The 13847-nt window shown below is 46.9% G+C and overlaps 2 protein-coding genes across 6 annotated transcripts in view; one reads left to right on the top strand and one right to left on the bottom strand.

Moving 5' to 3' along the window:
• TSTD2 (thiosulfate sulfurtransferase like domain containing 2) overlaps positions 1 to 4277 on the top strand; it is a 29215-nt gene extending 24938 nt beyond the window's left edge. For all 5 annotated transcript variants that reach the window (XM_019966252.2, XM_019966251.2, XM_070794799.1 and 2 more), the window contains one exon: positions 1562 to 4277. In XM_019966252.2, coding sequence (XP_019821811.2) covers positions 1562 to 1851 — 290 coding nt within the window. In that variant the 3' untranslated portion in view covers positions 1852 to 4277. The remainder of the gene's footprint in view (positions 1 to 1561) is intronic.
• TMOD1 (tropomodulin 1) overlaps positions 3129 to 13847 on the bottom strand; it is a 68373-nt gene continuing 57654 nt past the window's right edge. Inside the window, exons 8-9 of the mRNA XM_019966255.2 lie at positions 12270 to 12414; positions 3129 to 4725 (exon numbers count right to left, since the gene is read on the bottom strand). Of these exons, the coding sequence (XP_019821814.1) occupies positions 4661 to 4725; positions 12270 to 12414 (210 nt within the window). The 3' untranslated portion in view covers positions 3129 to 4660. The remainder of the gene's footprint in view (positions 4726 to 12269; positions 12415 to 13847) is intronic.

The following is a 13847-nucleotide window of genomic DNA, read 5'->3' as shown; positions in this document are numbered from 1 at the left end:
AGTCCTTTAAAATGGGAATAACCGCACTCTGTCCACCTGCTAAGAGTTGAACTAATAGGCTAAATCTAGGGTCTTAACCTGGAGTCGGTAATATTGTACTAAAGGGGCCTGTGAATTTGGACTGGAAAATAATTTCATCTTTGGTTTCATAACCCTTCACTAAATATAGCACTTCAATTATGAATGTAAGAAGCAAATCAGGTGTATTGGATGTACTTGTGACTTTGTCATCAATAGAATCACAGTATTTTCATTATTACAGCTGCTATGAATATTTCAAAATAGCTTTTATGTGCATCATTGCTTCAAAATGGAAAGTTATTAGGCTCATCACTAAATCTTTTTGTGTGTTAAATACCATACTGTATCCCAGACTTTGAAGAATACTGTTATTTTGTATTTCTGTATAGTTGGTTTCCTTTGTGATCCTATGTATTTTATTTTCTGCATTTTAAAAACATTTTTCCAAGAATAGTCTTCACTAGGCTGTAGATTCATGGCACAAATAAAAGAGCCCCTAGTTAGATGGTGTGTGGACACATGTGTTATGCATGTTTAGAGTGGTGGGTGGGGCATTCCAGGGTGGGAGCTGACCCCAGGGCCAGAGGCAGAGTGGCTACAGGAAGCCTGTGGTGAGACTGTAGTCCCGAGTCCACAATAACACGTGGTACCAGACGAAAACAGTCAGGAGGAGGAAGATTAAATTAATCTTTAAGAAAATGGATCTTCCTCCTGGAGGCCACTGTTCTGAATGGGAAAGGTCATAAGCAGACAACCCTAGTGACTGTCAGAATTTTTTAGAACTTCTTTGAGCAGGGACCGAGATTGAATTAACACCTGGATAATAAATAAGATGGGAGTCTGATTTCTTCTCCCCTTTCTTCTTGATCTTTTTATTCATTTTAATGGTCTTATTTTGTCTCTTATTGGAAGCAACTTCAGATCTCTAATGGCGCTAGAGGGAGAAAAAAGTGGGGAGAGAGGGCCCAAAGGTAGCTTAGATAAGCTGGGTAAGGGGACTTGAAGAATGATGTTATCAGTGGTAATAGGAAGTCAGCAGGCAAAAGGGGCTGAGAAAGTAGATACATGAGCTTTAGGACTTGTGTGGCTGAGTGTACCCTGGCAACAGCAGATCCATAGGCCTGGGGAGACAGGTGTGGACTGCAGAGTTTCGATGTGCAGTCACCTGTATTCAGGCGTGTTGTGTCTCAGTGCAAAAGGGAATGGTGTTAAGGAAAAAAGCCAACAAAGGGTGTTGGCCAGCTTGGGACTAGTTAATGAAACAGAAAAACATTACTACCTGTTTTCTAAATGGGGAAAAGAAAAATGGGTCCATGAATGCTAGAATCAAAAGACAAATCCCAGAAGCAACCTAACCCGAAAAAGTGGGGATGGGTGGGGGAGCCTTGTTGGTTAGAAACCTTCCCCAGGCCCGAAAGGATACATTAGATGCTGATGAGCAAAGGGCTAGGTTTAGGAACTGGAGAAGTGCCTGTCTATGTGGTGTGTGCACACACATGTGTGCTTGTGTTTTTATAACAAGGCTTTTCTTTCTTCCCAGAATGTTCCTACTGTGGCGTCCCCTGGGACCACTATAACCTCTGCTCCACTCCCCAGTGCCGCCAGCTCGTCCTGACCTGCCCTGCCTGCCAAGAACGAGGATTCACAGCCTGTTGTGTCACGTGTCAAGACAAAGGGAACAGACAGGCTGCAAGCCCCGCTCAGAGCAGCTTTAAAGAAGAATGCGAGTGTACAGCCCGACGGCCACGTGTACCGAGGGAGCTCTCACGGCGGGGGCCTCTCACAGCAGGCGCCTCTCCCCTCAAGCCTGGGGCCCAGGCTGGATGTTGATGGGAGCAGCCCCCTCTGTTCCCCCAGGCCTTCACACAGCTAGGTCTGGGGCCGCCATGTATTGGGGAACGTTAGGGCTGCACTAACAGAGAAATGGGGAACTTCAGAGCTGCCAGAGCCACCATGGTCAGCTGGTCACGTTAGCACCTGTCCTCCACAAGAGAAGGGAAGAGGAACTTGGGTGCTCACCTCTTACCACAGACATTCTGGCTCAGAAGGTGCTAGAGCACAGAAAAAGGCGGGCTTTGTGTGATCCCAGAGTTCCTAAGAGAGAGCCTTGAACCTGGTGACCTGCCCTGCCCCTTCTGCACCATGCAGCAGGGCTGGCAGTACTCATTTTTCTTATCAGCAAACCTGTCTGTCCTGATGGCAAAAATGAAAGCTGTGTGGCCCTAGAAGTGGGCTTCTCAGAACTGGGCCTCTTAGGTCAATCTACCATCCACCCCTACCTTCCTCTTTTCCCTGCTAGCCTCAGAGCACTGGACCAGGATCTGCCAACTACAGCGTATGGCCCACCTCTTTCTGTAAATAAAGTTTCACTGGACTAGCCACAGCCATTCACTTACAATGATCTTTGACAGAATTAAGCATTTACAAGAAAGACATTATGGCTTGCAAAGCCTACAGTATTTACATGTGTACCTTGGAGATGCAGATTCAGTTCCAAACCACATCAAAATGAGTTACACGAACTTTTTAGTTTCTTAGTATATGTAAAAGGTATGCTTACATTATGCTGTAGGCTATTAATTGTACAATAGCATTGTGTCTAAAGAAACAATGTATATCACCTAATTAAAATTTTGTATTGCTAAAAAATGCTATCATCTGACAATGTGGGGTTGTCAAAAACCTTTAATTTGTAAAAACCGAAATATCTGTGAAGCACAGTAAAGCAAGGTATGCCTGAACTATCTGGCCCTTTACAGACAAAAAAAAAAAAAAACCTTGCCACCTCTAGTCTAGATGAACAGCTCATCTGGTGGAGGAGATAGTCTTAAAGATGTGGCTGTCTTCACTTTTTATGGATTTCTTTTCTGAGAGATTTCCCTGTAATAGTTTCTGCTTCCCTCAACACCCACCCTACTAGCTCTGAAGCGTCTTTGAGAGAACCACATTATGAGCTTGAAGACCCTGACATCTGGGTAGTAGTTTTTAGGTAAACACCTCAGAACACAAGACAGCCTGCGTCAGGTTACTGAGCACTGCTGTGGTGGTTTCCCAGCCTCTGGCCAACACATCAGGCGCAAGTCCCAAGAAACACATGAACAGCCATCCATAGACCAACAGATTTAATATTACATTGCAGTTTCCAGTGATGCAGAATACAGCTGCAATTGTGTTTCAAGGAGAAGCCGAATGGGGCTGGCTGTCCCTGCAGCACAGAGCCACTCCTGCAGCCTCAGTAGACACTCCTCCATGGCGGTGAGGCCCTGGCTCCATCTCTGGTTACCCTGTACTGTCCACATCGTTACAGTTCAGTATGCAAGACTTTTTTCATCAAAAGCCTCTCTGCTCAGTGCTCCGCAGCTTAGTCTATGTTCGTCTGGTCTTTGGCCTGTCCTTTGTTCTAAGATTTGCTGAATCGCTCATGAAAATAACTCCCCAAGCAACAGAAATACTAGTTTAACTGGCACTGTGGTATATTAAAAGGCACAAGGGCAGTGTGGCTTAACATTTTTGCTGGATCCCAGGAGATGCACGTGATGTTAAAAAGGGATCTGGCAGAGATGCCAAAATTACATTTTCAGAATTCACCATCTTGGGTGGTTTGGCCAGGTTTCCTAATTCTTAAATATCTAGATTTTCTTCACCATTGCCCTTGAGAGGCTTCATTTACAGGCGAGATCAGTGGTGACTTTTCTAATAAGTGATGTGACAGGGTGACTGAAGTCTGTAAGCATAAGCCATGATGGACTGGAAATTCATCTCAACAGTGATTTACCTCACATAAGGCATTGGCCCACTACTGACTGTGCAATTATGAGTGTTTTCAAGTATTTGGCCATAGGTTTTCACATCCATTGTAAGGTTGGCATCCGGTAAGGAAACAATTCTGACTCCAGTACTGTAAATAAATCCCAGATGTTGATAAAGAACACCCAGGAAAATGCTTGTTGCCTGGAACTGGTTTTTGTTTTTTTTTAAAAAGGATGGTTTTTAAAATTTGAATTTTCATTATTGGCTTTTTCTATCATTCCCTGGTAACCAGCAAAAGGACTGTTCTTTGATTGCTGGCAAAGCTCTGTGGGCTTGTCTTTAAGTAAAAAAAAAAAAAAAAAAAAAAAACTGTTCTTGATCCAGAAATCAATTTAGCAACTTTAATCTTGAGGTTCTTAAAATTTAAAGGAGGATTAAGAATGATGATTTGTTTGTTAAAGAGCTAAGATCAAATTTGTAATAAAATATTTTATAATGTTTTTCAACCATGTGGAAGAGGGTGCTGTTTGTTCCTGTTACACATTTTAAATATACCTGAAACACCACATACCAAGGTCACTGAAACTGGACTTCTGGGGTTAAGTCACTGCTGCACTAACATCGTCTTCACTAAGATCTGCCGGTTCAGGGGCTTCTTAGTTTTTAAATAATAAACAGACTGAATTTCTGTGACTAAAGAAAAACTTCACATTAACCATAGTTTATAAAATTCTCAGCTACAACCACTAGCTAACCTAAAACCTTAGTGCATGAAGAACTGAACCACAACGGGGTTTGTGCTGGCATTCTGCCTTCTGGTTCCCACCGCAGAGCACAGCTTATCAGTAGAACACGTCCAGTTCAAAGGCGTGGTCGGCACCCGCACACACTAGACGCCGCTCCGGCACTTGGGGATGATGGGCCCGGTCAAGTCTGCCAGCCTCCTCTTCCTCACTGGAAAGGAATGGAGATGAGACGTGAGCAGCTGTCCCTGGGCCCCAGAACCACCACCGTGGCTTGGAAAGCACCAGGAAGCTTCTTGACAACTTTGCTGAGCACACTCTGAAGTCTGTTGTTTTTAAAGGACAGCTTGTGAGCCTTCACTGAGAGGAGGGCCTGTAGTGGTGTAGATTCGTTCAAAAAGTACTTGTGAAGCACTGGCCACACAGGTGTAAAGCCCGCTTTATCCAACTCTACTGTCATCCTTCATGTACAGAGGCCCCATGGTTGAAGATCCTTACTCCAGGTCAGATCGAGGTTAAGTTCAGTCCATCTTAATGAAATTTTAACCTGCTGGTAAGGTTTCCCTCGGCCCTTCCTCAGAGTTCTCGGCCTGCCTGTGTCAACAACAGCATCTGCCCTGATGATTACTCTGCATTATCTGTATCCCCTTATGGTTAACCTTGACATTTTCCCAGAGGCAAGACAATATCAAGTCCAAACACTGTTCACATAGCAAGGGAGTTAAATGTCGCCAAGAGGAAAGCATTAGCCAGGGGGTTGCAGGCGCAGTCATTAGCTTATGAGATGGCGGCGATGGTGGGGGGCAGGGGGAAGGGTCCCCTTTGTTGTAATAAGGGAGAGTGTTTGAAACAAAACAGTGTCTGCAGATGAAAACCAAGCAGCAAGTCACATCAGCTATGAGAGAAAGGCAGGTCAAAGGCTGTAGAGCCAGTGGGCGGCAGTCAAGGGGGCTGCAGGTGTGGCAGACAGGATGCTATTGTGAGAGGGAAAAAGTCTGTCTACACTTAGACACCTTCCGGTTCCTGAGCTAAACAAATTTAGATCTCAGATGGATGCTTACAAGCTGTACCAAGAACCGAATCGGCCTGTGTATGACACTGAGCGTATAAAGCAGAACCACCCAGGAAGGTGTGTTACTCTGGTTATGGCTAGGAGCTGGTGGGGAGACACAAAGTTTGCCCCATCTGGGGCCTAGAGTTTAGCCTTTGCCTGGGCTGCTCCTCTCCCCTGCACCTCCCTGGAAAGAGCAATGAACGCAAATCAGCGGGCTGTCTCCTGGAGAGAAGACAGTGTGTCTGGCCAGATTCCTGGAGACCATCAGAATGTGTAACAGCTTGGGGGGAGATGTGGAGGGAACCACCACCAAAGCCCAAAAAGCAGAAGAGGTTTGCCCAGAGTGATGAGAGGGTTTACACAAACCAGGCTTGGCAGCATCTCCATGTTAGCTGAGTAAGCATTACACCCCATTTACACTCAACCCCTCACTGGAGCCCCTCCAACAATTCCAGAGTGTCAGCGTAGTCACCACTGCCATGTCATGGATGAGGGAAGTACGGCAGGGAACAAAGCAACAGAGCTGGTACCAGACGGAACCGAGGCTGTGACTCATCTTGAGCCTCAGTCCAGCGCCTCCCTCGGTACAATCAGGCCCTGTCTATGCAGGCTGTACACATACACGTCTCATCTGGGTCTCACAAGGGGACAGCTCCTTTCCCCTGGAGAAGACAAGGGAGCCAGGGTTCCTGAGGGCGAGGCAGCAGAGCCAGGACTGGTTCCTGAGGCCCCAGTCCGTGGCTTGAGGTAAGAAAGGGACCCCGTGGGGTCTCCCGCAACTTGCCCTCAGTAAGTATGCTGGGCTGCATCTGCACACGGTTCCCCAGGCACTGGCTTCTACAGGAACTGGATGGAAGAAAAGAAAGGCACCACTTTGGTATTATTTTCCCCATTTTAATAATGAAGAAAATTGAGGTCAAGAGAGGAAAAGTATCTTGCCTCAAGTCACAGTGAATAAGAGACACAACTGGGAGCAGATGCCAGGTCTTCCAGGTTCCTTCAAATCAACCTGCTTTTTACTTCCATTAAAGCAGACTCCTCTACATGGCTCATCATTACAACTGCCAGAGACTCTTTCACTGTCAGAGCCTTCCAGCATCTCAAGCCATCTGGACCAACCCCCATCAGCATCTTACGCTCCCTCCACCACTTGCCAGGCTTTATACCTCCATCATGCCTTTGAGGCATGTCTTATATACATTTATATGCAGCAGCATTGACTGAGTGCTGTGATGTGTCAAGCACAAGGGTAAGAAATAAAGATTAACAGGGGACTAAGATAAACCTATAAGAAATTAGATAAAACATCACAAGTATGCTGGTAGATCTCATCAAGTATGAGAGGCCCAGTGAACAAAGTAGTCAGATCTTCCAAGGATGGTGGGTAAGTTGTCCACTGAATCTCAAACGATAAAGGGGTAGATGGTGGGAACGTGCAGGGAGCATTAGGAGTAATAGTTTCTGAAAGGGCAGCTTTTGCCTAGGTCACTGGGAGACACTCAGCCTTCCTGGACTGGTTGATACCAATATGACAAGGCAATGGCTTGTTGGGGTGTCGAGAGATGAATCTGGCAGGGCCTCAACTGGAGGCGGACAGCACAGGTGCTGGGGCCAGAATGACTACCAGATCCAGTCCCACTTCCGCCCACTGACAGCAGGTAACTTTACTACTTCTCTAGGTCCCATCTCCTTACCGTAGGATGGGGATGACAACAGTATCTGCCTCACCTGGTTTTGGGAATGTTACATGAGTTAGTAAGATTGAAGTGTTTAGGGCAGTGCCTGGCACACAGTAATGGCCATGTAAGTATCAGCTGTGATTGCGAAGGGACTTGTAAGCCATGTCAAGGAGTTTAACCTGAGAGCAGTGGGAACACGAAAAGGGTTCTAAGCAGAGTGGTGGGATATGCTGTGGGATGAGCACTGTGAGATGCCGGCCCTAGAGGAGCTGCAGGGGCGCGAGGACACTGCAGAATGCTGGGTAAGGGTGATGAGGGCTGGACCAGGGCCCAGGGGACATGGATAGTGAGGAGGTGGCTGGCCAGGTTGGGGAAGCACAGACAGAGGTGGCGATTTCTGGCTTGAAATGGTGAGGAAAGTAGTATTCTTTCTGAAGATGATGAAAGTGATTTGGGGGGTACGTGTGTGTGCTGTGTCTTGGGTGCCTGTTAGGTCTACCTTGAGAAAACAGTAAAGGAGTGACTTTCCCAGAAACGAATGTTTTCTGCTTTTAAACATGTTACTCTCTCCCCACCCCACCCCCCCAAAAAACATATAACTGTCTTAACCTGGAGGCTGCAATTCAGATTTCATTAAGGGACGAGAGCATCAGTGGCAGCGTTACAGGACCCTGAGCAGCAGCCTGGCTGTCAGCTATAAACAGTGTGGAGACAGGAGTCACCTGAGGTACCACCTTGGGAAAGTAGGGATCCCCTACTTTCTCCATCTCATCCCCTTTGAGATGGGGATCCTCGGCTCCTTCCTGATGCCTTGCTCTCTCCCATGGAACACTGCTAAGAGCCCAGGGCGGGAAGGACCAAAGACACGCCAGTCAGGATGGGTCCTGGGCAGGCTGCCTGTCTGCAGAGCCACTGGCTGACCCATGGCCTTGGAGACTACATGTCTCCCGAGGAGCCCACCTGCCTTGCAGGCAAGCAAAGCCTAGGCCCTGCAGACCTGGCCCATGGCCAGGAGCCAGCTCAGAGGTTGGTCGGAGAGAGAAGGAAGCTGGAGAGGCCTGTTCCCTTCCATCTAGAGCTTGCCCCCTGCCGCTGGACTGCAGCATCAGATGAGTCACAACTGCCGTGGCTGGGCTCTAATGACAAATGGGTTCAGCTGGGAAATGCGGAAGCCTGTCGGCTTCATCAGAGCATCAGGAGCAGGATGAAAAAACCATGTTGGAAAGAAAGTCAGAATTTCTTTTAAAGGAGGACACTGATGCACCATCAAAATTGGAAGTGTTTCTTTCACAAAAAGTTAGAAAACAGGCACAATTTGCTTTTAAAGCTAAAAATCCTACTTCACCAACTGGTACTCTGTTGTGTGCAGTCACTTAGATCACTCTGCTCTAATTCCTTCTGTGGGAAAACCCAAGGGAACCGCTGAACAGGTCTCGGGGGGAACCCCGTTTTAATACCCTGTCATTCCCGCCTAGAAAACTGCCACTGTCCCACTACCCACCTGTTTTCCTCACCAAAGTCCTGAGCTCAGCATTAAAGGCCTTTGGCTCATAGCGTCCCATACCTACCCCCTCACCCCCATTCCCATGAACACCCCATGTGCCTGGTCATCATCCCTGCCTTTGCCCATGCTGTTCCCTCTGCTTGCAATGCCCTTCCCTCCCTTCTCTGTGGGCTCCTGCTTCTCCTACCATGTGTAACTTCCTATAACAGTTCCTCCTTCCTTTCAGAACTTCCTGTCTCTCCTATCTGGCATACTGGGTCCTATCACCCTGCCTTTGCCAGCAACCCCACCAGGAACTCCTGCCGACCTCCTGCACAACCTCTCTCTTCTTCACAAGGCTGACCCAGGCCCACCCCCACCAGGAGGCATGGCTTAACTGGCCTCTGTCCTCACAAATTATTTGCTTGTTTCGTCTGCATACAGTTTGTAGGCCTTCCTGAATCTAGGGGTCTGACTTTGAGTCTTCTTCTCCCCTAAGGGGTTGTAAAGGTTTCTGAGTCACGGACTTGGCTTTCTGCTACTGCTTATGTCACCTCGCATAGCCCTGGGCACACAAAAGATGCTCGCCAAGTACTCACAGTAACTAAGGTGTGACACTGTAACTAACAAAGGTGTGACTTGACCAAACCACTGCCCAGAAGTGCAGTCCCTCCCAGGCCTCAGTTCCTCCAGAAGAGAACGGAAGGAGGAGCCTGAAGTCCCGTCCAGCAATGGCATGCGAGGCTCCTGCCATGACCTCACCAAGTCCCTGGTGATAGGAACTGGACCTGCATTTTAGAACACAGACTCTCAGGACAGTGTCCTCAAGGGCCATTTCCTCTAGCCTCCAGCACTCCTGACTCATCTGGAAACTTCTAATCCTAGGAAGAAGCCCTCCAAGCCATCTTGCCACTGGAAGACCAAAGCTCAATTAGCCCTGAGACAGGCACTGAGGGACACATAAGATGTTTAATCTGAGATTTAAAAAAAAAAAAAGTGAGGTTACTGCATATCAGAATACAACTCAAGGCTTTTTAGTGCTGGGTCTGCAGCCAGATCACAACTGAGCCAACAGAGTCCAGGTTATGGGCCATCCTCAACAATTCAGTGTAGCTATCACTGAGAAGGGGGTGACAGAGGATGAGATAGTTGAATCAACTCAGTGGACATGAGTTTGAGCAAACTCCAGGAGATAGTGAAGGACATGGAAGCCTGGCATGCTGCAGTCCATGGGGTCGCAAAGGGTCAGACACAACTAAGTGATTTAACAACAATAACCTCTGTTACACCGTGATAATTATAATTCTTAGTGGTTTGTGTTTGCTCATGTTTTATTTCAAATAAGGACACTTCACAAACCAGGACACCTGGTGTGCGTTTTTGTTTGATGGACTTTTCTAGATCTGCAGCTCTAGAAAAAAGTAACAGCTGGGGTAAGGCTATGGTTTTTCCTGTGGTCATGTATGGATGTGAGAGTTGGACTGTGAAGAAGGCTGAGCGCCGAAGAATTGATGCTTTTGAACTGTGGTGTTGGAGACGACTCTTGAGAGTCCCTTGGACTGCAAGGAGATCCAACCAGTCCATTCTGAAGGAGACTAGCCCTGGGATTTCTTTGGAAGGAATGATGCTAAAGCTGAAACTCCAGTACTTTGGCCACCTCATGCGAAGAAGACTCTGGACACCTCATGGAAAAGACTCTGATGCTGGGAGGGTTGGGGGCAGGAGGAGAAGGGGACGACGAGAGATGAGATGGCTGGATGGCATCACTGACTCGATGGACGTGAGTCTGAGTGAACTCCGGGAGTTGGTGATGGACAGGGAGGCCTGGCGTGCTGCGATTCATGGGGTCACAAAGAGTCGGACACGACTGAGCGACTGAACTGAAGAAATGAATAAATAGCTTCTTAAGAACATGAACCTATACCTTCAACATCCAGTGCACTATAGGTCTTTGACAAATGTTTGTTGAATTGAGTAGCTCTGTGGCTCTCTAGGGAGAAGGCAATGGCACCCCACTCCAGTACTCTTGCCTGGAAAATTCCATGGACGCAGGAGCCTGGTAGGCTGCAGTTCATGGAGTCGCTAAAAGTCGGACACGACTGAGCGACTTCACTTTCACTTTCCACTTTCATGCATTGGAGAAGGAAATGGCAACCCACTCCAGTGTTCTTGTCTGGAGAATCCCATGGACGGAGAAGCCTGGTAGGCTGCAGTCCATGGGGTCGCACAGAGTCGGACACGACTGAAGCGACTTGGCAGCAGCAGTGGCTCTGTGAGTACCTGCCTCGTGCATACACACCTACACACTCACCCCCATTCTTCTAGGCCTTCCGTGTATTAACCTAGCTTCGGATTCATCACCAGGAAGTGACACACCTGAACTCTGAGATGTGCTTTAGCGTTAAGCTCCTTGCATTTTACTGAGTGTCAGAAACAAAAACTAAGCAAAAAGAAACACATTTAGAGCAGGTTCAAATTTTATGAAAAACTCACTGAACACATCATCCTTTAAAAACACAGTTAGCTCATAATTCAATCTCAGAAAGAAGCTTTCTTCTTTTTAAAAAATGCATTGTTTCCTTCTAAGAATAGTATAACTTGCTTTGTCTTCCTTCTGCCTTTGAGTCTAGGTAACTCACAGTTGAATATAATGATCAATTAAGTTAACAGGCCCACTCCTTTTCTTGTTTTGTTCCCCCCCCCCCCTTCTTATTTTCCTATAGCCTCATCAAACATACTCCTCTTTGGACACTATCAAGTTCTTCAAGCAGGCAGCAGGAAAACACAGGAGAAACAACTACCCACACAGCTTGAGAACAATTAGCATCTGGAACTAAGTCGGTGATTGGTCTCTCTTTTTGTTCAACTGACTTGTATTTCTATTCAGTATTTGCTAAGAAAGATTGTGACCTTTTCTTTTTTATTTTTTTAGGAAAAAATACAAACTATGCCTGTAACTGAGATTAAATGAATGTAACCTGTTATACTTTACTATGAAGTCAACATTTTCAACCTTTACTTTAAAAGCAATATCAAATCCCCCAGGCTTCAGGTGTGGGTAGTAAGGCTGATTGATGGCTTTGGGATCTGGGGCTTGGGCCAGACTGTATGATTTGGAGAGGATTCTGGGCTCGGACACGACTGAGCAACTGAACTGAACTGAACTGGGCTCCAAAAAAGGTATTCAGAAGAGGAAGAGACTCAGTGTTGGCTTTGTGCCTCCTACGTTTCACTCACTAGGCTAACAGGCTGAGGGTGCGCTCTGGGCCCACTCCTGTGCTGAGTTGAGCTACCTTTGGGGAGGAGGGCCTGGCCTCGGCGGCGTCTGCAGGCAGGGCTCTGGCAGTCTGGGGAAGGTTCCGGGGGGAAGCAAGACGCAAACAGGGAAAACAAGAGTATGGGATTAGGATGAAAACCGACAGTCAGGCCCAGGAAGAGGCCTGCCTTGGGCAAAGCAGCAGTGGAGTTTTCCCTGCCATATCTCCTCCGACAGGTACGAAGAATGACAGGCGGCGGCTAGGGGGCTTAGGTCCACTCACCAAGGTCGTTGTTGTTCATCATGGCGTTGGACGCTCGCAGCCGGGGTCCCTGCTGGGTGAAGTGGTAGCCGAATTTGAGGAGCGTAGCGTTTTTTTCCAACATGCTCACAATCTCCATTTCCACTTTGTTGCCCAGAGGCTGGCTCTTTGATTTAAAAAAGAAAGAAAAAACAAACAAACAGTCACTTCTTGCTCACTCGTGCGGCACCTAGATCTTCTCTACTCGACGAAACCCCGAGAGCTGGGCTGGGATTTTAGTACTTCCCTGCCCCCGCCCACTCCAAGAGCAGGGCAACCGGAAGCCGGAAGTGTGGAGAAGTTGAAAGGTCAGGCAGCCAGGAGTCAATGAGCTGGGATTCAAACCTAGGGTTGCTGAACGCCAAGAAGAAATTTTTCCGCTGCCCGACAGCAGCCTTCTTGGACTATCTAAGCAGGAAGGACCTTCATATCGTTTAGTCTCAGGGAGATTTAAAAATCCCACAACCCAGGCTATCCCTCATACTAATTAAATCATTGGCTGCGGTACTCGGGTGTGCACGGTTTTTAAAACTCCCCAGGTGATTTCAGTACTTTGGCCACCTCATGCGAAGAGTTGACTCATTGGAAAAGACTGATGCTGGGAGGGATTGGGGGCAGGAGGAGAAGGGGACGACAGAGGATGAGATGGCTGGATGGCATCTTTTAGACTAGAGATTTGTAAATCTCTTCAATTTACAAATGAAGAAACAGGCCCAGGGAGGGAAGAGGATTTGTCTAAGGTCACACAGAAAGTTGGGACAGCCAGAGTTAGCTTCCTAAAGCCTCACTCTGATTATGCTAGTTCTCTACCCCCAGATCCATAGTGATGATCTGACAAAGATGAAAAGGAAAGGAAAACATGACAATACATAGTGTTGGGAAGGATATGATGTGGATATTCATCCTTCTAGTTTATAATAGTGGGAATAAAAGGGAAACAAACATTCATCAAGAGGCAGTTTCTCAAATGAAAGATGGTTAAGCTTTACAGTAGAACATGGGCAGCTGTACAATAACAGTGTGACTCTTTGGGCCCAAGCCTGGAAAGATTCTGTGACACAATATTGAATAGATGAAGCCTAGTGACATGGCAACCCACGCCAGTATTCTTGCCTGGAGAATCCCAGGGACGGGGGAGCCTGGTGGGCTGCCGTCTATGAGGTTGCACAGAGTCGGACACGACTGAAGGGACTTAGCAGCAGCAGCAGCGACAAGATGGGTTGTACTTGTTACGTAAAGTCAACTGTATTTCCCACACACATACATATGCAAATGTATGGTGATGAGCTTGGGAAGTTTTTGTTTTCTTTTTGTATTGGGTTTTCTGTTACCATGTATAATAAGATATTAAAGAGTAAACATAATCTTAAAAAGGTTTAAAAAGACACAGAAGGAAAGCTAACATGGTATTTAATGATTAAAGACATTCCCCCTCATAACAAGAACAAACCAAAAAATGTCCACTTTCACCAACATTGTCTGAAGGACAATTAAGTAAGAAAAAGAAAGAAAAGTCACCATATAGAGAAGGAAAAAGCAAAACTATTTCTATTTGCAGGT

This window comes from Bos indicus, chromosome 8, assembly GCF_029378745.1.
Source record: "Bos indicus isolate NIAB-ARS_2022 breed Sahiwal x Tharparkar chromosome 8, NIAB-ARS_B.indTharparkar_mat_pri_1.0, whole genome shotgun sequence".
Classification (NCBI taxonomy): domain Eukaryota; kingdom Metazoa; phylum Chordata; class Mammalia; order Artiodactyla; family Bovidae; genus Bos; species Bos indicus.
This window is presented reverse-complemented; position numbering and strand designations above follow the sequence as displayed.